Raw genomic sequence first — 20,107 nt, forward strand, 5'->3', positions numbered from 1 at the left:
CATGATCAGAGAGGAGGACACATTGTAGAACTCTGGTCGTCTCACAAGTAAGTTCATCACAACATGTGACCAACAAGCAGAACATCAGTCTGTGGAGCAGCCGTAGGGTAACGGTAGTGATGTCATACGTTAGTGATGTCATACAGAGTTTGATCAATGAAAGACAATCACTGAGATCATCGATGAGATGAGAATGTAGTTTAAAGATTTGGGGACTTCTTTGTAGATTGTCGGTCAGAAAGAACCGATAAAGAGTATTGATGACAGTACGAGTATCGATACCCGTCCCTAGTCATGTGACATCACTATTATTGTGAGAGGAACTCAGAAGGCCGATGGCTATTGTCATCATGAACTACATCCTCTCACTTTGTTTAAGTCCCAAATAGTTTAAATAAAAACACCTTTGAACTAAAAGCTCACTTTTATTTGAGGATCATAAATCCTTTCAGTGCTTTTACAAATAAACGTCAACGGAAGCAGAATAGAAGTCTTTTCTCATAAAAAAATAGAACTTTTGTTTTTCTTCTCAGGGAGGAAGCAGCCAATCAGCTTCACTGAATGAGGTCACAGGGTCAGGGGTCACCTGATCAGACTCAAAGAGTTCAGGTTTACGTGCTGTTCTTCTGTTCCAGGAGAAAGTCTGTGTCCATCTCCTTCACCTTCTCTCTGTCAATGTTTCTCCTGACAGGGTCAGAGGTCAGGGGTCAGGGGTCCTCGGGCATCGCACACTTCCTGTTCCGGACCTGAACCACTTCCTTCCTCTCCTTCAGGAAGGTTCCAAAGGAGTCGACTTCTTTGCTCTCCTCCGTTGCTAGAAATGATTGAAAAACATTTCCATCAGATTTAAATTTATCATTTAAAAGGTGCGAAATTAAAAACATTAATATCTCATCAATAAATATTATCTCTGTAAAGATAAAGAGTAAAGTCTCTGTGTTCAAAGCTCCTCTTTGTTCACAGAGCCGGCCGCCTTTTAGTGCATGTGAGCGTTCCTTCAGTGCATGTGAGCGTTCCTTCAGTGCATGTGAGCGTTCCTTCAGTGCATGTGAGCGTTCCTTTAGTGCATGTGAGGGTTCCTTTAGTGCATGTGAGGTTCCTTTAGTGCATGAGAGGTTCCTTTAGTGCATGCGAGGTTCCTTTAGTGCATGCGAGGGTTCCTTTAGTGCATGCGAGCGTGCCCTTTAGTGCATGCGAGGGTTCCTTTAGTGCATGTGAGGGTTCCTTTAGTGCATGTGAGGGTTCCTTTAGTGCATGCGAGCGTTCCTTTAGTGCATGTGAGCGTGCCCTTTAGTGCATGCGAGTGTACCCTTTAGTGCATGCGAGTGTACCCTTTAGTGCATGTGAGCGTTCCTTTAGTGCATGTGAGGGTTCCTTTAGTGCATGTGAGGGTTCCTTTAGTGCATGTGAGGGTTCCTTTTAGTGCATGAGAGCGTTCCCTTTAGTGCATGAGCGTGCCCTTTAGTGCATGTGAGTGTACCCTTTAGTGCATGTGAGCGTGCCCTTTAGTGCATGAGAGCGTAGTTTTTAGTGCATGAGAGCGTAGTTTTTAGTGCATGAGAGCGTAGTTTTTAGTGCATGAGAGCGTAGTTTTTAGTGCATGAGAGCGTAGTTTTTAGTGCATGTGAGCGTAGTTTTTAGTGCATGTGAGGCATTGAGTTAACACCGTTCGTTCTGTTAGCACTGTTAGCTGCTAGCCGTTGGCTCAGCCAGCACCATGTTGAGAACCATGTGGAGGCAACATAGAAGCGCTCTGTAGTATTGTTAAACAGTGTGCAGGTGATCACTGAGGATTCTTTTAGTTTTTTTATGGTGTGTAAACGGCCGTTTTCTTTTCTCACCGCTGTGATCGATGTCGTCCGTGTCGCTGTCCTCGTCCTCCTCGCTGTCGTCAGGGTTACCACGTGTCATGATGAGGTCACTGGGCCCGGCTGTGTCGGCTCCGTCTGCAGACAGGAAGCAGGAAGTCAATCGGTTAAAAGAATACAACGTTATCAAATACAGAGCAACAAGCTTGCATCTATACTGGATACGGCTAGTTCACGTAGCACTGAGCTAGCTAATGTTACAGCTCACCTTTACATCTCACTGCTAATGCTAACACAGCATTTCCTGCGGCTTCACATTGAAACACTTTAACTGGACAAACGGGGGCAAACAGTTCTTCTTGAGAAATGATAGAGGTGTAAACTACAGCGTCACCAGTAAAAACCGCCTCGTCATCGGTCGGCTGTACCTGATGAAGGCGTGCTCGTCATGTCCACGGCTCCCAGGTCCTTCCTGAGTCGCTCCAGCTGCTCCTGCTGCTTCCTGCTCTGAGCATCCGCCTGATGGGACAGGAAGTCAGTTAACCCTCTTTGATTTTCACTACAAAATAAAAGTCCTGCTCCTCTGTGGAAATGGAACAATCATGAGTAGAAGTAGAGAGAACTAGAACATGTATTTAGTGCAGAATAACAGTTATTATGACATCAATCAGAAAAATGCAAGTTGAAATTCTTTGATAAATAATTTTACAAAATATGGAATCTATATATCCAACATTTTTCAGGTGTCTACAAGTGTTACCAATATTGGAAAAAAATGAGTCTCTACACGTTATAAAAATTAAACTATTAACATGTTTCAGCCTCTCCTCTCTCCTCCTCCCCTCTCCCCTCTCCAATCATGACTGCTGGTTAAAGTAAACGCTTTATTTATGGAGAGATTTTAAACGAGACAAATATCAAAATGTTAAGCTTAGTGTTCGAGCGTTCGTTACACATGATGTGTTCAAAGACCGTCAGAATGTTGCCGTGTTTTGGGGTACAGAGGGTCAAAACAAGGAGACATGTGAGGACAGACACTCACCAGCTGTTTACGGAGTCTTTCATACTCCGGTCGATAGTCTCTGAGGAAAGAAGAAGAGTTCAGTTCATCACTCAGACTTCTCCGTTAGAAGAGAATTTATCAAATAATAAATATATTATATAATATATAATAAATACATTTATATATATATATCCGGTCCTGTTCGTGACTTTCATGGACAGGATATCTAGGCGCAGCCGGGGGGTGGAGAACGTCAGGTTCGGGGGTCTCGGGATCGCCTCTCTGCTGTTTACAGATGATGTGGTCCTGTTAGCCTCCTCGGATCGTGACCTCCAGCATTCACTGGGGCGGTTTGCAGCCGAGTGTGAAGCGGCGGGGATGAGGCCATGGTGTTCGGTGGATTGCTCCCTCCAGGTGGGGACGGAGTGCCTACTGCAGGCGAAGGAGTTCAAGTATCTCGGGGTCTTGTTCACGAGTGAGGGTAAGATGGAGCGGGAGATCGACAGATGGATCGGTGCGGCTGCAGCAGTAAAGCAGGCGCTGCACCGGACCGTCTTGGTGAAGAGGGAGCTGAGCCGGAAGGCAAAGCTCTCAATTTACCACTCGGTCTACGTTCCTACCCTCACCTATGGTCACGAACTCTGGGTCGTGACCGAAAGGACAAGGTCGCGGCTACAAGCGGCCGAAATGAGTTTCCTCCGTAGGGTGGCCGGGCTCAGCCTTAGAGATAGGGTAAGGAGCTCGGTCATCAGGAGGGAGCTTGGAGTCGAGCCGCTACTCCTTCGCGTCGAAAGGAGTCAGCTGAGGTGGTTCGGGCATCTAATTAGGATGCCTCCTGGACGCCTCCCACTGGAGGTTTTCCAGGCACGTCCAACTGGGAAGAGACCCCGGGGAAGACCCAGAACACGCTGGAGGGATTACATCTCCCAGCTGGCCTGGGAACGCCTCGGGATCCCCCAGAATGAGCTGGAACATGTTGCCGGTGAGAGGGAGGTCTGGGTCAGCCTGCTTGGCCTGCTGCCACCACGACCCGACCCCGGATAAGAGGAGGAAGATGGATGGATGGATGGATGGATATATATATATATTGTTTCAGTGGAAACATTTTGTCCTTAATTTAATTAGGTGTTTAACAGTTTAGAGACAAACAAGAGAATAAAACACATTTAAATGTGTAAATAATAAAGAAATGTGACGACAAACCATCTGATGAACGAGTGAAACAAACCTCTCGTACTCCACCACAGCGTCCTCCACCTGAACGAACAGCTCGTCCAATCCGCTTCCGGTCACCGCGGACACGCCCACCACCTGCAGACACGGAGACACCACCACTTTTAGAACCGTGGTTCTACCGACCCCCTTTACTCTCCTGCTGGGTTCCACCGACCCCCTTTACTCTCCTGCTGGGTTCCACCGACCCCCTTTAATCTCCTGCTGGGTTCTACCGACCCTCTTTAATCTCCTGCTGGGTTCTACTAGTGGTAAACGTGCCCGTATACGTAGAGTATTACTAGAGTAGTACCAGTATCAGAGTATTACTAGAGTAGTACCAGTACCAGAATATCACTACAGTAGTACCACTACCAGAATATCACTACAGTAGTACCACTTCCAGAATATCACTACAGTAGTACCACTACCAGAATATTACTACAGTAGTACCACTACCAGAATATTACTACAGTAGTAGCAGTACCAGAGTATCACTAGAGTAGTACCAGTACCAGAGTATCACCAGAGTATCACTACAGTAGTACCAGTACCAGAGCATCACTACAGTAGTACCAGAGTATCACTAGAGTAGTACCAGTACCAGAGCATCACTAGAGTAGTAATGTAATGTAATGTAATGTAGTACCAGTACCAGAGTATCACTAGAGTAGTACCAGTACCAGAATATCACTACAGTAGTACCAGTACCAGAATATTACTACAGTAGTAGCAGTACCAGAGTATCACTAGAGTAGTACCAGAGTATTACTACAGTGGTACCAGTACCAGAGCATCACTAGAGTAGTACCAGAGTATTACTAGAGTAGTACCAGAGTATCACTAGAGTAGTACCAGTACCAGAGTATTACTAGAGTAGTACCAGTACCAGAGTATTACTACAGTAGTACCAGTACCAGAGTATCACTAGAGTAGGACCAGAGTATCACTACAGTAGTACCAGTACCAGAGTATCACTACAGTAGTACCAGAGTATCACTACAGTAGTACCAGAGTATCACTACAGTAGTACCAGTACCAGAGTATCACTAGAGTAGTACCAGTACCAGAGTATCACTACAGTCATACCAGTACTAGAGTATTACTACAGTAGTACCAGTACCAGAGTATCACTAGAGTAGTACCAGAGTATTACTAGAGTAGTACCAGAGTATCACTATAGTACCAGTACCAGAGTAATACTAGAGTAGTACCAGTACCAGAGTATTACTACAGTAGTACCAGAGTAGTACCAGTACCAGAGTATCACTAGAGTAGTACGAGTACCAGAGTATCACTACAGTAGTACCAGAGTATCACCAGAGTAGTACCAGAGTATCACCAGAGTAGTACCAGTACCAGAGTATTACTACAGTAGTACCACTACCAGAGTATCACCAGAGTAGTACCAGAGTATCACTAGAGTAGTATGAGTACCAGAGTATCACTACAGTAGTACCAGAGTATCACCAGAGTAGTACCAGTACCAGAGTATCACCAGAGTAGTACCAGTATCAGAGTATCACTAGACTAGTACCAGAGTATCACTAGAGTAGTACCAGTGTATTACTACAGTAGTAGCAGTACCAGAGTATCACAAGAGTAGTACCAGTACCAGAGTATCACTAGAGTAGTACCAGAGTATCACTAGAGTAGTACCAGTACCAGAGTATCACTACAGTAGTACCAGTACCAGAGTATTACTACAGTAGTACCAGTACCAGAGTATCACTAGAGTAGTACCAGAGTATCACTACAGTAGTAGCAGTACCAGAGTATCACTACAGTAGTACCAGTACCAGAGTATCACTAGACTAGTACCAGAGTATCAATAGACTAGTACCAGTGTATCACTAGAGTAGTACCAGTGTATTACTACAGTAGTAGCAGTACCAGAGTATCACAAGAGTAGTACCAGTACCAGAGTATCACAAGAGTAGTACCAGTACCAGAGTATCACTAGAGTAGTACCAGTACCAGAGTATCACTACAGTAGTACCAGTACCAGAGTATTACTACAGTAGTACCAGTACCAGAGTATCACTAGAGTAGTACCAGAGTATTACTAGAGTAGTACCAGAGTATCACTAGAGTAGTACCAGTACCAGAGTATTACTACAGTAGTACCAGTACCAGAGTATCACCAGAGTAGTACCAGTACCAGAGTATCACTACAGTAGTACCAGTACCAGAGTATCACCAGAGTAGTAGCAGTACCAGAGTATCACTAGACTAGTACCAGAGTATCACTAGAGTAGTACCAGAGTATTACTACAGTAGTAGCAGTACCAGAGTATCACAAGAGTAGTACCAGTACCAGAGTATCACTAGAGTAGTACCAGAGTATCACCAGAGTAGTACCAGTACCAGAGTATTACTACAGTAGTAGCAGCAGATGGAGGCAGCAGTAGAGCAGCATCATGTGCTGTGAGAGGTAGAATCAGTGCTTTAGTGAATAGAGTCTTTTGTGTTTGAAGAGATCAGAACAGCTTCAGTCCCTCAGAAAATTAAAGAGGTGTAAACATTGTGAATAAAGCGTTCTCTTAAACTGGTATCGATTCTCTTGGGAGTCTAAAGTACGTCCACAGCCGTAATGTGGCTGTACTCTGCGTTCTTCTTCAATGTGATCCGTCTCTCCGGTGAGTCTTTCCTGCGTCGGGCCTCCTGGTCCTCTTACCCTCAGGTTGGTGTAGAACTCGTCCAGCACCAGACTCATGGAGCGCGTCAGGTTGCTCACGTACGAGGTCTCCTGGTTCAGAGCGTCCTGGAAGACCTCAAAGTCCTGCATCCACTCCACCGCGAAGCTGTGGTCGATGATGTCGGTCTGCAACAAGAACAAATAGTCAACGAATCAATAAGATGAAACTGTAAAAGAAAAATCACATGGCTGACAGGAAGTGACCTCACTTTGTTCATGGCGACGATGAAGGGCAGCTTGGTCTTGTAGAGAATACTGGAGGAGGGACAGAGAGGAAGAAGTGAGAGCAGAACTACTGATGGATGCTAACGAGACAGGAAGACTTAGAGCTAGCAGGAGAGCTGCTGCTATTACTCCGTGTTCTCTGACTGCAGTGAACCCGTCAATGTCCAGACATCACAGGATCACTGAGATGCTGAAGACATCACAGGATCACGGAGATGCTGAAGACAACATTAACAACTCTTCAAATCATGCTTTTTATTGTTTCTTCAACTATAGCAAATAAAGTCATATGTACAAATAATAAAAGAATAGTACACTAGAATTATATACTATGTATTATATTAATATAGTATTAATACCACGGACACTTTAAATCTGTGTCCGTCCATCATTTTACAACATTTGGGTTAAATTGTCATAATTAGCGTATGAATTCTTAAAGTTATGGCCAAATTAAAAAAGAAATTCCTTCTCGGTGTTCCAGAGATGTTACGATAACGAGAAGAGACAAAGACACAATGCAGTATAAATAAAGTATTAAGACACGAGAGGAAGAACAGTCAAATAAATAAGTACGTGTAGAAAATGAGTTTAAGAGGCAGCGGTTCTCTATGATTTAAGGACGTTTGTTCTGGAGATGATGATGATGATGATGAGGAGTTCATTTCTCTGAGTTATGACTCTAGTTCACCTCTGAATGTTGCTTCAGTGAAGTTTAACTCAAAGTGCTGTAATCTCGTTGTTTCCTGATAATATTACACACACTAACACTAAGAGCAGTTCATATTTAATACTCAGTTGTCTTATCTGCTCTGGTGGCGCCCCCTGCTGGACATATTCAGTACAAACACTGTTTTACATGTGTGTGGACGGGGTCCGTTCCTGTTTCAGTGATATTTGAAAATGGGAGTGAGACAATTGAATCAGCTGTGATCTTTTGTAAGAAAAATAAATAATAATAGTATAATATTTGCATTTCAGATATATAACATACTTTCTATGATGTAAAGAGCAGTCCAGTGTTGTGGTATTTCAATACGTGACTCGTAGTTTTAGTTAAAGTAACAGATGTTTGATGTCCGATTGAGTGCTTGTGTGTGTTTATAGCCACTGTGTTCATAGATCTGTAATATTAAATAGGTGAGGACAGTGTGAGTATTACTGATGGACAACACCACCACCATTCATTGGTACCTGCAGGCGTACAGCATGTTGGACATGAATGTGACGGGGTTGACGCTCCGAGATGTGTCCATCACGTAGATCACCACGCAGGGGAAGGACGAGGCCTGAAGCACACAAAACATTAACCCTGTGTGATACAACGTAATACAACGTGATACAACGTAATACAACGTGATACAACGCGATACGTGATACAACGCGATACAACGTAATACAACGCGATACAACGTAATACAACGTGATACAATGCGATACAACGCGATACAACGTAATACAACGTGATACAACGTAATACAACGTGATACGTGATACAACGCGATACAACGCGATACAACGTAATACAACGCGATACGTGATACAACGTGATACAACGGCAGCGTCGGAAATACACGAGGGCAAAGGGCAAAACTGCCACTAAGAAATATCATTTTGCCCCTGATATCACTGAGGGGCAAAAAATGCCCCCGAACTTTCTAAACTAATAAATAAATGGAGCGCTTCTTAATCAGACCTGTGACTGCGGTCACCTCAGCAGACACTTACATGTTAGTGCACCTATATGCTGACATTCACGGTAAACGCATTCAAACGGCACAGATCGGGAGCCAGCGAAGGACTTTGAAAGTTAACGGAAAGATTAACGTGAGACAACATCCGGTTTCTTCAGACGAACATCCGGTTTTCAGAATAAGATGCCAACAAAGTATGAATTATATTCACATTAAGTATAAAACATGCTACCTGCATCTCGTGAGTTAAAGGGAAAATACACATAAATTGTGTGTAAAGTGTCTTTATTCTTTGATTTGAGGGTTGCTGGAAATGAATAATACCTGACTGACAGTCAATTAAGATATTTTACTAAGTAAAAACTCTGAACTGAATTTGTACCTTCAAATGGCACATTTTTTAAATTTTTACGGTGCTATAAAAATGTTTTTCTCAAAAATTCCACACAATGACTAATGCATATGTTCAGGACAGAAATGGGTAATATCACAATATTTAAGGTGCTACAAAATGTTTCTCAATAATTCCACACAATGACTGATGTATATGTAATCAAGGCATCGTTGACTTAATAATTGTTAATAGTTGTTTAAAACATTTAATAATAACAATAAATAACCACAAAGAAATAAGAATAAATTGAATATGATTGTCTGATTTCTGTTTGTTTTTTGTTAAAAAAATCTAAGAAAAGACTTTTAATCTGTAGACTACTGCCTAATAGTCTTATTATTGCCATTTGATGACAATTGCTCATATACTGTAAGCCTAAATAAGTATATTTATTATTTTGAACAAAGGTTAAATGTTATTTCACAAGTTTCAAAAACTGTCCCCAATTTTTTGAAAATGCCCTGGATTTCAGTCAGTGGGGGCAAAAATTGCCCCCAAAGAAATATGTAAATTTCCTACCCTGTACAACGGTGATATAAAGTCCTGCTCCTCTATGGAAACAACAATCATAACTAGAAGTAGAGAGAACTAGAACATGTCTTTAGTGCAGAATAACTCGGTTATGGAGTCTCTACATGTTCTATACATTGAACTATTCACATGTTTCAGCCTCTCCTCTCCCCTCCCCCTCTCTCCTCGTCTTATCTGACGGAAGCATTCGTTGGACATGATGTGTTCAAGGACCGTCGGAAAGATGACAATCTGACGACAATGAGGTCTATTTTCACAGCTTCTGGCTGATAAACGGTGTAGTTTTGGCCCTTTCGGCCCACCGGCGGGTTTGTGCTTCAGAACTCGATGTGATCAATAAGAAAAAACAGAGAGTCGGACCCACCAGAGTCTCCGTGATGATGGTTCCAGACGCAGACCAGGTGAAGACTTCAATCTGACCCGGGGTGTCGATCAGAATGTAGCTGCAGAGGAGACACGAGAGAGGACATGAGACATGAGAGGACGGGAGACATGAGAGGACAGGACACGAGAGGACGGGAGACACGAGAGGACGGGAGACACGAGAGGACGGGAGACATGAGAGTGCAGGAGACATGAGAGGACGGGAGACACGAGAGAACGGGAGACGAGAGGACGGGAGACACGAGAGGACGGGAGACACGAGAGGAAGGGAGACACGAGAGGAAGGGAGACACGAGAAGACAGAAGACACGAGAAGACAGGAGACACGAGAGTGCAGGAGACATGAGAGTGCGGGAGACATGAGAGGACGGGAGACACGAGAGGACGGGAGACACGAGAAGACAGGAGACACGAGAGGACGGGAGAGGACATGAGACGATGGGAGACATGAGAGGACAGGAGAGGACATGAGAGTGCAGGAGACATGAGAGTGCAGGAGACATGAGAGGACAGGAGAGGACATGAGACATGAGAGTGCAGGAGACATGAGAGGACGGGAGACACGAGAGGACGGGAGATATGAGAAGACAGGAGAGGACATAAGAGTGCAGGAGACATGAGAGGACATGAGAGGACGGGAGACATGAGAGGACAGGAGAGGACATGAGAGTGCAGGAGACATGAGAGGACATGAGACATGAGAGGACGGGAGACATGAGAGGACAGGAGAGGATAGGAGACATGAGAGGACAGGAGAGATTTTAAGGTGATGTAGTTCAGGTAGTACCAATACTCACCGGTGGTTCTGCTGCTTCTTCTCCAAGAAGTGCATCACCTGAGGAACAGAAAACAAAAACGCACTTAAAAACTAAACCATTCCAACTCATTTATAACACACGTACGTTTTAGTTTTAAGTCGTCGACATCTTTTGATTTCAATAGTTTAACTCTTTGGTTCGGTATCTTATAGAGAGGCGGAGTCAAGACTGGGTCACCTGATCAAAGCGTGTGGCGAACAGGTTGAGTGACGTCACGATGCCCCCGTTGGGTCCGAGGCCGTACTGCTTCATCACCTCCTTGTAGTTCACGGTGTCCCGGATGTCTGCGGGACAGAAGACAGACAGACGGACTGAAGGCTACAGAGAGAACCGAGAACCGAATAATGTCTGTCTGGACCGACTAAATGAGGAATGTGCTGTAATTACTGTAACAAACCGTTTCCCTCTTTTCTGCGGACTTTAGTGTGAATTTAATCGTTTAAGAGGATACTTAGTTAGCTATCTGGCTCATTCCACCAGGCTTTGATGCTACAGTTACAAAAGAGAAAAAGAAAAGCTACCGTATGCTATTACCTGACTAGAGTTATGATTGTAGTCAGGTAAGAGTTCTGTAAAGAGTCTGTTCTGGTGACAACATACAGGATACATTCTTTGCGTTTACATGCAGGGGCCAGTATGCTAGTGATTAGCATTAGTGATTCACAGGCTAACTGAGACGGCTACTCTTCAGTAATACTCCTCTACCCTCAGTCGGTTTTATAGGAGGATACAGAGGAGTTCTAAAACCCAAAAGTGAGTCAGCATTTTCTCACTTCTTGTTCACTCATCTGGAAGTCAATGTGTTTTTTGCCAGTTGTCTGAAATAAGAGATTTTAACGCGGCTATTTTTCAACCAGTGAACAGGAAGTGACCATATCTGGACTGAGGAGGAGTGACGTAGAGACGCCGTATACGTCACTGGTAGAGACCTGAGTCACACCAGTCATTTTCGTAGTTTGGGGTTGAGTTGCTCTTTAAAACTGTAGTTTGGGGGTTGAGTTGCTCTTTAAAACTGAAGTTTGGGGGTTGAGTTGCTCTTTAAAACTGTAGTTTGGGGGTTGAGTTGCTCTTTAAAACTGTAGTTTGGGGGTTGAGTTGCTCTTTAAAACTGAAGTTTGGGGGTTGAGTTGCTCTTTAAAACTGTAGTTTGGGGTTGAGTTGCTCTTTAAATACTTAGTTTGGGGTTGAGTTGCTCTTTAAATACGTAGTTTGGGGTTGAGTTGCTCTTTAAAACTGAAGTTTGGGGGTTGAGTTGCTCTTTAAAACTGAAGTTTGGGGGTTGAGTTGCTCTTTAAAACTGTAGTTTGGGGGTTGAGTTGCTCTTTAAATACTTAGTTTGGGGTTGAGTTGCTCTTTAAATACGTAGTTTGGGGTTGAGTTGCTCTTTAAATACGTAGTTTGGGGTTGAGTTGCTCTTTAAATACGTAGTTTGGGCTTGAGTTGCTCTTTAAATACGTAGTTTGGGCTTGAGTTGCTCTTTAAATACGTAGTTTGGGGTTGAGTTGCTCTTTAAATACGTAGTTTGGGGTTGAGTTGCTCTTTAAAAACATCGTTTGGGGTTGAGTTGCTCTTTAAAGACATAGTTTGGGGTTGAGTTGCTCTTTAAAAACGTAGTTTGGGGTTGAGTTGCTCTTTAAAAACGTAGTTTGGGGTTGAGTTGCTCTTTAAAAACGTAGTTTGGGGGTTGAGTTGCTCTTTAAAACTGTAGTTTGGGGGTTGAGTTGCTCTTTAAAACTGAAGTTTGGGGGTTGAGTTGCTCTTTAAAACTGTAGTTTGGGGGTTGAGTTGCTCTTTAAAACTGTAGTTTGGGGTTGAGTTGCTCTTTAAATACGTAGTTTGGGGTTGAGTTGCTCTTTAAATACGTAGTTTGGGCTTGAGTTGCTCTTTAAATACGTAGTTTGGGCTTGAGTTGCTCTTTAAATACGTAGTTTGGGGTTGAGTTGATCTTTAAATACGTAGTTTGGGGTTGAGTTACTCTTTACAACTGTAGGTTGGGGTTGAGTTGCTCTTTAAATACGTCGTTTGGGGTTGAGTTGCTCTTTAAATACGTCGTTTGGGGTTGAGTTGCTCTTTAAAAACATAGTTTGGGGTTGAGTTGCTCTTTAAAAACGTAGTTTGGGGTTGAGTTGCTCTTTAAAAACGTAGTTTGGGGTTGAGTTGCTCTTTAAATCTGTAATTTGGGGTTAAGTTGCTCTTTAAATCTGTAATTTGGGGTTGAGTTGCTCTTTAAATACGTAGTTTGGGGTTGAGTTGCTCTTTAAATACGTAGTTTGGGGTTGAGTTGCTCTTTAAATACGTAGTTTGGGGTTGAGTTGCTCTTTAAATACGTAGTTTGGGGTTGAGTTGCTCTTTAAATCTGTAGTTTGGGGTTGAGTTGCTCTTTAAATCTGTAGTTTGGGGTTGAGTTGCTCTTTAAATCTGTAGTTTGGGGTTGAGTTGCTCTTTAAATACGTAGTTTGGGGTTGAGTTGCTCTTTAAATACGTAGTTTGGGGTTGAGTTGGTCTTTAAATACGTAGTTTGGGGTTGAGTTGGTCTTTAAATACGTAGTTTGGGGTTGAGTTGCTCTTTAAATACGTAGTTTGGGGTTGAGTTGGTCTTTAAATACGTAGTTTGGGGTTGAGTTGCTCTTTAAATACGTAGTTTGGGGTTGAGTTGCTCTTTAAATACGTAGTTTGGGGTTGAGTTGCTCTTTAAATACGTAGTTTGGGGTTGAGTTGCTCTTTAAATACGTAGTTTGGGGTTGAGTTGCTCTTTAAATACGTAGTTTGGGGTTGAGTTGCTCTTTAAATACGTAGTTTGGGGTTGAGTTGGTCTTTAAATACGTAGTTTGGGGTTGAGTTGGTCTTTAAATACGTAGTTTGGGGTTGAGTTGGTCTTTAAATACGTAGTTTGGGGTTGAGTTGGTCTTTAAATACGTAGTTTGGGGTTGAGTTGGTCTTTTAAAACGTAGTTTGGGGTTGAGTTGCTCTTTCAATCTGTAATTTGGGGTTGAGTTGCTCTTTCAATCTGTAGTTTGGGGTTGAGTTGCTCTTTCAATCTGTAGTTTGGGGTTGAGTTGCTCTTTAAATACGTAGTTTGGGGTTTAGTTGGTCTTTAAATACGTAGTTTGGGGTTTAGTTGGTCTTTAAATACGTAGTTTGGGGTTTAGTTGGTCTTTAAATACGTAGTTTGGGGTTTAGTTGCCCTTTAAATACGTAGTTTGGGGTTTAGTTGCTCTTTAAATACGTAGTTTGGGGTTGAGTTGGTCTTTAAATACGTAGTTTGGGGTTGAGTTGGTCTTTAAATACGTAGTTTGGGGTTGAGTTGCTCTTTAAATACGTAGTTTGGGGTTGAGTTGCTCTTTAAATACGTAGTTTGGGGTTGAGTTGCTCTTTAAATACGTAGTTTGGGGTTGAGTTGGTCTTTAAATACGTAGTTTGGGGTTGAGTTGGTCTTTAAATACGTAGTTTGGGGTTGAGTTGGTCTTTAAATACGTAGTTTGGGGTTGAGTTGGTCTTTTAAAACGTAGTTTGGGGTTGAGTTGGTCTTTAAATACGTAGTTTGGGGTTGAGTTGGTCTTTTAAAACGTAGTTTGGGGTTGAGTTGCTCTTTCAATCTGTAATTTGGGGTTGAGTTGCTCTTTCAATCTGTAGTTTGGGGTTGAGTTGCTCTTTCAATCTGTAGTTTGGGGTTGAGTTGCTCTTTAAATACGTAGTTTGGGGTTGAGTTGCTCTTTAAATACGTAGTTTGGGGTTTAGTTGGTCTTTAAATACGTAGTTTGGGGTTTAGTTGCTCTTTAAATACGTAGTTTGGGGTTTAGTTGCTCTTTAAATACGTAGTTTGGGGTTGAGTTGGTCTTTAAATACGTAGTTTGGGGTTGAGTTGGTCTTTAAATACGTAGTTTGGGGTTGAGTTGGTCTTTAAATACGTAGTTTGGGGTTTAGTTGCTCTTTAAATACATAGTTTGGGTGTTTCCTCACCGATGTTTGCAGGGAAGGGGACCTCGTGGACGGCCGGGTCCAGGTTGATGACGTATGGAGGGGTTTTCAGAGAGTGGAGGTGAGCCGTCAGCCTCTGGAGGAAACACAAACACACTGAAGTCACAACGGAGGTTGGTGGTCATGGTGTTTGTTTGCTTTAAGTTTTTACAAAAAGGGAAAACAATCTCAGAGATGATGTAATTACTATTACCAGCCTCACAAGGAAGTTTAGATATGTGTTACTAATTACTGGTCACTCTCGCTCCTCTTCCTCTCACCTCCCCCCTCTTCCTCCTTTCTCTTCTCCTCACTCCTCCTCTCTCTTCCCCTCTCTCTCCTCTTCCTCCCCCTCTCTTCTCCTCTCTCTCTCTTCCCAGATGTTTGGACAGGAATAATAATATAATATATATTATAATATTTATATATTATAATATATAAATATTTATAATATTAGGTATAATATCAAGAGTGGGTTGAAGTGTTATATTCTAGAACTCTCTTATCGTCAACATTAAACCATTTGAACCAACAGTGTTTCTATTGAAGACATCTTGAATAAAAACACTTCACTCACAAATATTTCATTCATTTGTATAATATTGTTATTTCCTGTATATGTTTTTTTAGTTGTTCTCAATAAAGCCTCTTGAATTACACTGTGTCTAAGTACATTAATCAAGTACTGTGCTCGAGTACGAATTTGTGTGGAAAATGTCTGTAATTGTTAAACGTTGTTGTGATATTTTAGTTTTATTCATTGAATTAAAGCTGAAACTCTTCAACCTCATGTTGACTGATTAGTTTAAATCACTGGAGTCTAAAGAGACAACATTAGAAACATGAGTCACAGTCAATATATATATATATATATAATCCTTTATTTACAGGATTACAGCAGCATACAGTATATGTATTATTTATTTTATATTATGTTATATCATGTTATATACAGTATAGTGCAAACAAGAGACAGTACAAAAACAGGATAAAAACAAGTATTATAAATAAGTAAATAAGGAATAAAACAGTAAAGAATATTAAATTAAAAAAACAAGTTAAAAATCCACAATAACTAAAATAGTATGTATACAGAGAGCATAATTGTAGTATTATGTAGAATAGTACTTGATAGGCTATAACATTAGCTAGCATTAGCCTACAGCAGACATGCTAACAGCTGCCTGGCGAAGCTAACTCACGCAGTTAGCTCTTCTGTTAGCCACACATTGCTAACTCACCTGAACGAAGGTGGTTTTCCCGGAGCCCGCCATGCCCAGCACGAGGAGACACACGGGTTTGTCTCCGGGAGTCCCGCTGTCTGTCCCCGCTGCAGGACTCTCCTGGTTCTCCGTTAAAACCGCCTCAGCACCGGGACACTGCTCCGCATCGGCCATGTTGTCTGATGTTGTGGGGAAACCGGGCTGCCGTAAAGACAATGGTACTGTCGTAAAACGTGACGGTGGAAGGGAGGAGGGGGAGGAGCAGTACTCACTACTAACCGCTAGAGGGAAGCACAAACTAGTCTTTCTCAATACCCAGGTTCAAGAAAGGTGCCTCCCAGTCAGCAATCCTCCAGCCCCGCCCCTCCAGATCACAGTATGAAGAAAGAGATGAACAGGCGGAGGCGTGGTAGCACATCTCCAGTGGATGAAGTACAGACAGATGGTGCTGGTGGTGTCTGCAAAGACCACATCCTCAACTGTGCAATTGTTAAGCACTCAGGTAGCCACAAGATGGCGCTCCAACACCACATCGATCACAGGCTCATTTGACTCAGCAGTGTTGTTTCAGGTGAGTATTTTCATTCTTTATCTAGGAAGTGTATTTGTGTGTAATTAAACCGTTCAACAGTAAAACATATTACTCAATAGTTCATCAGCTGTGAAGCTCATCACAGCTTTTTAAATGCTCATCATTGTTTGTGGAAATCCAAGATAACGTGAAGTGTATTAAAGATGACAGAAGTTCATTCCTGTGCTGCAGAAATAGAGAAAGAAACACAAACTACAACATTACAAAGAACACTGTTTAGAATACAGCTGTGATAAATCAAAGAGTGACGTCAGTGCAGAAAGATCTTTCTTGTGTCGAACACTTCTCTGAAGATGCAAATGAATGCAGAGCTTCTTAATAAAATGCATCCAGTTAAAAAGAAAGGACATTTCCAGTGAGTGCTAATGCATGAAATCATCACTTTAAAGCTTCCCTTTGTAGTTAGCATTTCAGCAGATGATGAAATGATTGTGACACTTTATTAGCGATTCGTGTGAAGACGAGCGAACAGGAAGGTTTAACAGCTACAGCGTGTAACTCTGCATGGAAAGAGATTCTTCTGTTACTAACACGACCTCCTCTACTTGGTCTCTGATGTTATGAAGCAGGATGAGAACGATGAGAAGATGATGAACTCTGATGCACTCGTTTGCTCCATGAAAGCAGCTCCAGTCTGTGTTAGCCTGTTAGTTCGTTAGCTTCAGCGTGAGGGCTTCTGACTCCTGCAGCGCATGAATTCAACAAGATACAATGATGCTGACGTGAGCTACAACAAGCAATATAGAATTTGCAGATGTACGGTATGAATATATAATGTTCCTGAATTCTGAAGGTGGGTTAACAGCATTCAGGTCTCTTGAAAGGTTCGTCCCGAGTCTCTAAAATTGCATCCACGTTTCCCTCACTTGCGTCTGAGTTCCTCCGAGGAAATGATGCAAGGAGATAGGAAACGAGGAAACGAGCTCGTTCGAGATGCAGAATCGATCACCGGTGGTTAGGTTTACGTCTGACTTTACCCTCAACCTGTTCTGGCATCATGCACACCCGGACAAACGATGACGTCACCAGATCAATACTTTTAGAAGCAGGAGCCAAAGCAGCTCTCCACCAACTGCCAGACCCAGTGCATGATGGGAAAAGTCCTGATTTTGTGTTTGATTTGAAAAGAAAGATAAATAAATCTATAGACTTGAATGGACTTTGATGTGATACCTCTGTTTGTGATCACAGCTGTGCGTTACCTTCTGTTCAAAGTGTTTGTACTGTAGTTCATGTGAAGTTCACACCGTGCACAGTTTGAAACGCTGTCACACTCTCACACGCCGATCAGCTAAAGAAAAGCTGCTAAAGAGGTGAAGCAGCCGACTCAATAATTCATGCTAACAGAGGAGATGTGAATTATTGAGTTGAGCTGTTAGTCCAACGTTACTCTGAGACGGCTGCTCTTCTGTTAGCTCGTCGTTTCTTCACAAACCGACTCAACACGTGAATGTTTTTACTTTTAGAAAATTACTTTTCCCCGCGTGATTTTTGTTTCAATTTCGTAATAATTTAATACCAAACCATGATTTTACTAAAACTAACTGAGTAGTTTGCTTTGTTTTTAAATAGATTTTATTGGCGTGTGAATCCGTAAACAGAAGTGAGAGAACAGTTCTTCTCTGCAACATACTTTTAAGTTTTTTGACAGAAAGCATTTTTAAAAATATGAGCTGCCTTCTCCTCCATATGTTGAATGGTGTTGAGTACTTGAGTCCTGGACTCCAGCAGCTGCTGGTATCTCCTCTCCAGAGATGTGACCCATGTGACCTCCACTCCACCCGGCTGACCTCAGCGCTGGTATGTAAGAGTGCAGAGTCAGACGCTGAGTCTGAGGCTTAGATTCACCTTCTGAAGCACAACTACCACAAGTTATCACAACTATCACAAGTTATCACAACTAGATAGATAGATAGATGTATACTTTATTCATCCTCAGGGGGAAATTTGTATGTTACAGCAGCAAGACACACCAAGTAAGCAAAGTAACAGAGTAACCAAAAATATTAAGTATTAAAAAATGCACAATATATACAATAAAATAACAGAGTAGGACAAATTAAATATCAGAATATAGAATATAGAAGATAAAACAACAAAATGCACAAATGCAAAAATGCACAGTATATACAATGAAATAGAATAGTGTTAAATTAACTAACTAGGTGAAAAACAGTAGTGCAAAAATCAACCACCAGCAAACAACAGTGTAGCAGTGTGTAGTTATGTGGAGGATGATTTGGCCAGAGGTGATTTATTGTAAAGTCTAATAGCAGAGAGCAGGAATGTTCTCCTGTATCGGTCCTTGTGACAGCGGAGCTGGATCAGTCTGTTGGAGAAAGTGCTCCGCTGTGCCTGCAGTAGGTGGTGGAGAGGGTGGTCCGGGTTATCCAATATGGACAATAGTTTCTTCAGTGTCCTCCTCTCCACCACCTCTTCCAGATCAGTCTTGTTTGCAGCCAATGATGGAGCCGGCCTTCGTAATCAGTTTGTTAAGTCTGTTGGTGTCTCCGGCTCCAATGCTGCTCCCCCAGCAGACTACAGAAGTACAGTGCACTGGCCACAACAGACTGGTAGAACATCTCCAACATCTTGCTGCACACGTTGAAGGATCGAAGTTTCCTCAAGAAAAAGAGTCGACTCCTCCCCTTCTTGTACACAGCGTTGATGTTGGTCTATCAGTTCAGTCTGCTGTCGATGGAGACACCCAGGTACTTGTACTCCTCCACCATGTCCACATCCTCTCCCTGAACTCTCAGCGGTTGTGGAGTCATCGTCCTCCTCCTGAAGTCGACCACCATCTCTCTGGTCTTGGCCACGTTCAGACGCAGGTGATTTCTACCGGCCCACTCCACAAAGTCCTCCACTACTGCCCTGTACTCCTCCTCCCGTCCGTCCCTTATACACCCGACCACTGCAGAGTCATCAGAGAACTTCTGCAGATGGCATGACCCTGAGTTGTACTGGAAGTCAGTGGTGTACAAGGTGAACAGGAAGGGAGACAGAACAGTTCCCTGTGGGGCTCCAGTATCACTGACCACCACATCAGAGAGCATACGGCCCAGTCAGACAAACTGTGGTCTGCCTGTGAGGTAGTCAGTGATGCAGGAGACGGTGGAGGCGTTAACCCCCACCACCCACAGCTTCTCACTCAGCAGCACTGGTTGGATGGTGTTGAATGCACTGGAGAAATCAAAGAAAGTGATTCTCACAGAGCCACCGGTTCATCCAGGTGCGACTGAGCTCGTTGCAGCAGGTAGATGATGGCGTCGTCCACTCCCACATGAGGCTGGTATGCAAATTGCAGAGGGTCCAGTGATGATTTCACCTGCGGTCGGAGGTGGGCCAAGACCAGCCTCTCCAGCAGCTTCATCACATGAGATGTGAGGGCAACTGGTCGGTAGTCATTGAGGCCCGATGGTGTCGTCTTCTTAGGTACAGGAACCAGGCACGACGTCTTCCACAGCACCGGGACTTCCTCTTGCTTCAGGCTCAGGTTGAAGAGGTGTTGCAGGACATCAGACAGCTGGATGGCGCAGGTCTTCAGGACCCTTGGGCTGATGCCATC

At 43.0% G+C, this 20,107-nt stretch overlaps 1 protein-coding gene across 1 annotated transcript; it reads right to left on the reverse strand.

Moving 5' to 3' along the window:
- Positions 1-412: 412 nt before the first annotated feature.
- gpn1 (GPN-loop GTPase 1) lies at positions 413-16,148 on the reverse strand. The gene is made up of 13 exons (XM_076083155.1): positions 15,966-16,148; positions 14,728-14,821; positions 10,945-11,051; positions 10,747-10,784; positions 9,930-10,008; positions 8,141-8,235; positions 6,931-6,976; positions 6,701-6,847; positions 4,040-4,122; positions 2,851-2,890; positions 2,237-2,327; positions 1,842-1,946; positions 413-814 (listed from the first exon to the last, which is right to left on the reverse strand). Exons 1-13 carry the CDS (start codon positions 16,119-16,121, stop codon positions 708-710), a joined length of 1,188 nt encoding a protein of 395 aa, XP_075939270.1. The 5' UTR covers positions 16,122-16,148; the 3' UTR covers positions 413-707.
- Positions 16,149-20,107: the final 3,959 nt, after the last annotated feature.

The sequence above is a fragment of the Anarhichas minor genome, unplaced genomic scaffold, assembly GCF_050575085.1.
Source record: "Anarhichas minor isolate MPS153535 unplaced genomic scaffold, ASM5057508v1 ptg000123l, whole genome shotgun sequence".
Lineage (NCBI taxonomy): Eukaryota > Metazoa > Chordata > Actinopteri > Perciformes > Anarhichadidae > Anarhichas > Anarhichas minor.

Bases quoted from the DNA above. Each gene is read 5' to 3' on its own strand.
- gpn1 (XM_076083155.1), bottom strand. From the start codon at position 16,121: ATGGCCGATGCGGAGCAGTGTCCCGGTGCTGAGGCGGTTTTAACGGAG. The intron at 2,891-4,039 runs GTTTGTTTCACT...TTCTTTCCTCAG, and splicing joins GCTGTGGTGGAGTACGAGAG to AGACTATCGACCGGAGTATG. The intron at 2,328-2,850 runs GTGAGTGTCTGT...CTGTCCCATCAG, and splicing joins AAAGACTCCGTAAACAGCTG to GCGGATGCTCAGAGCAGGAA.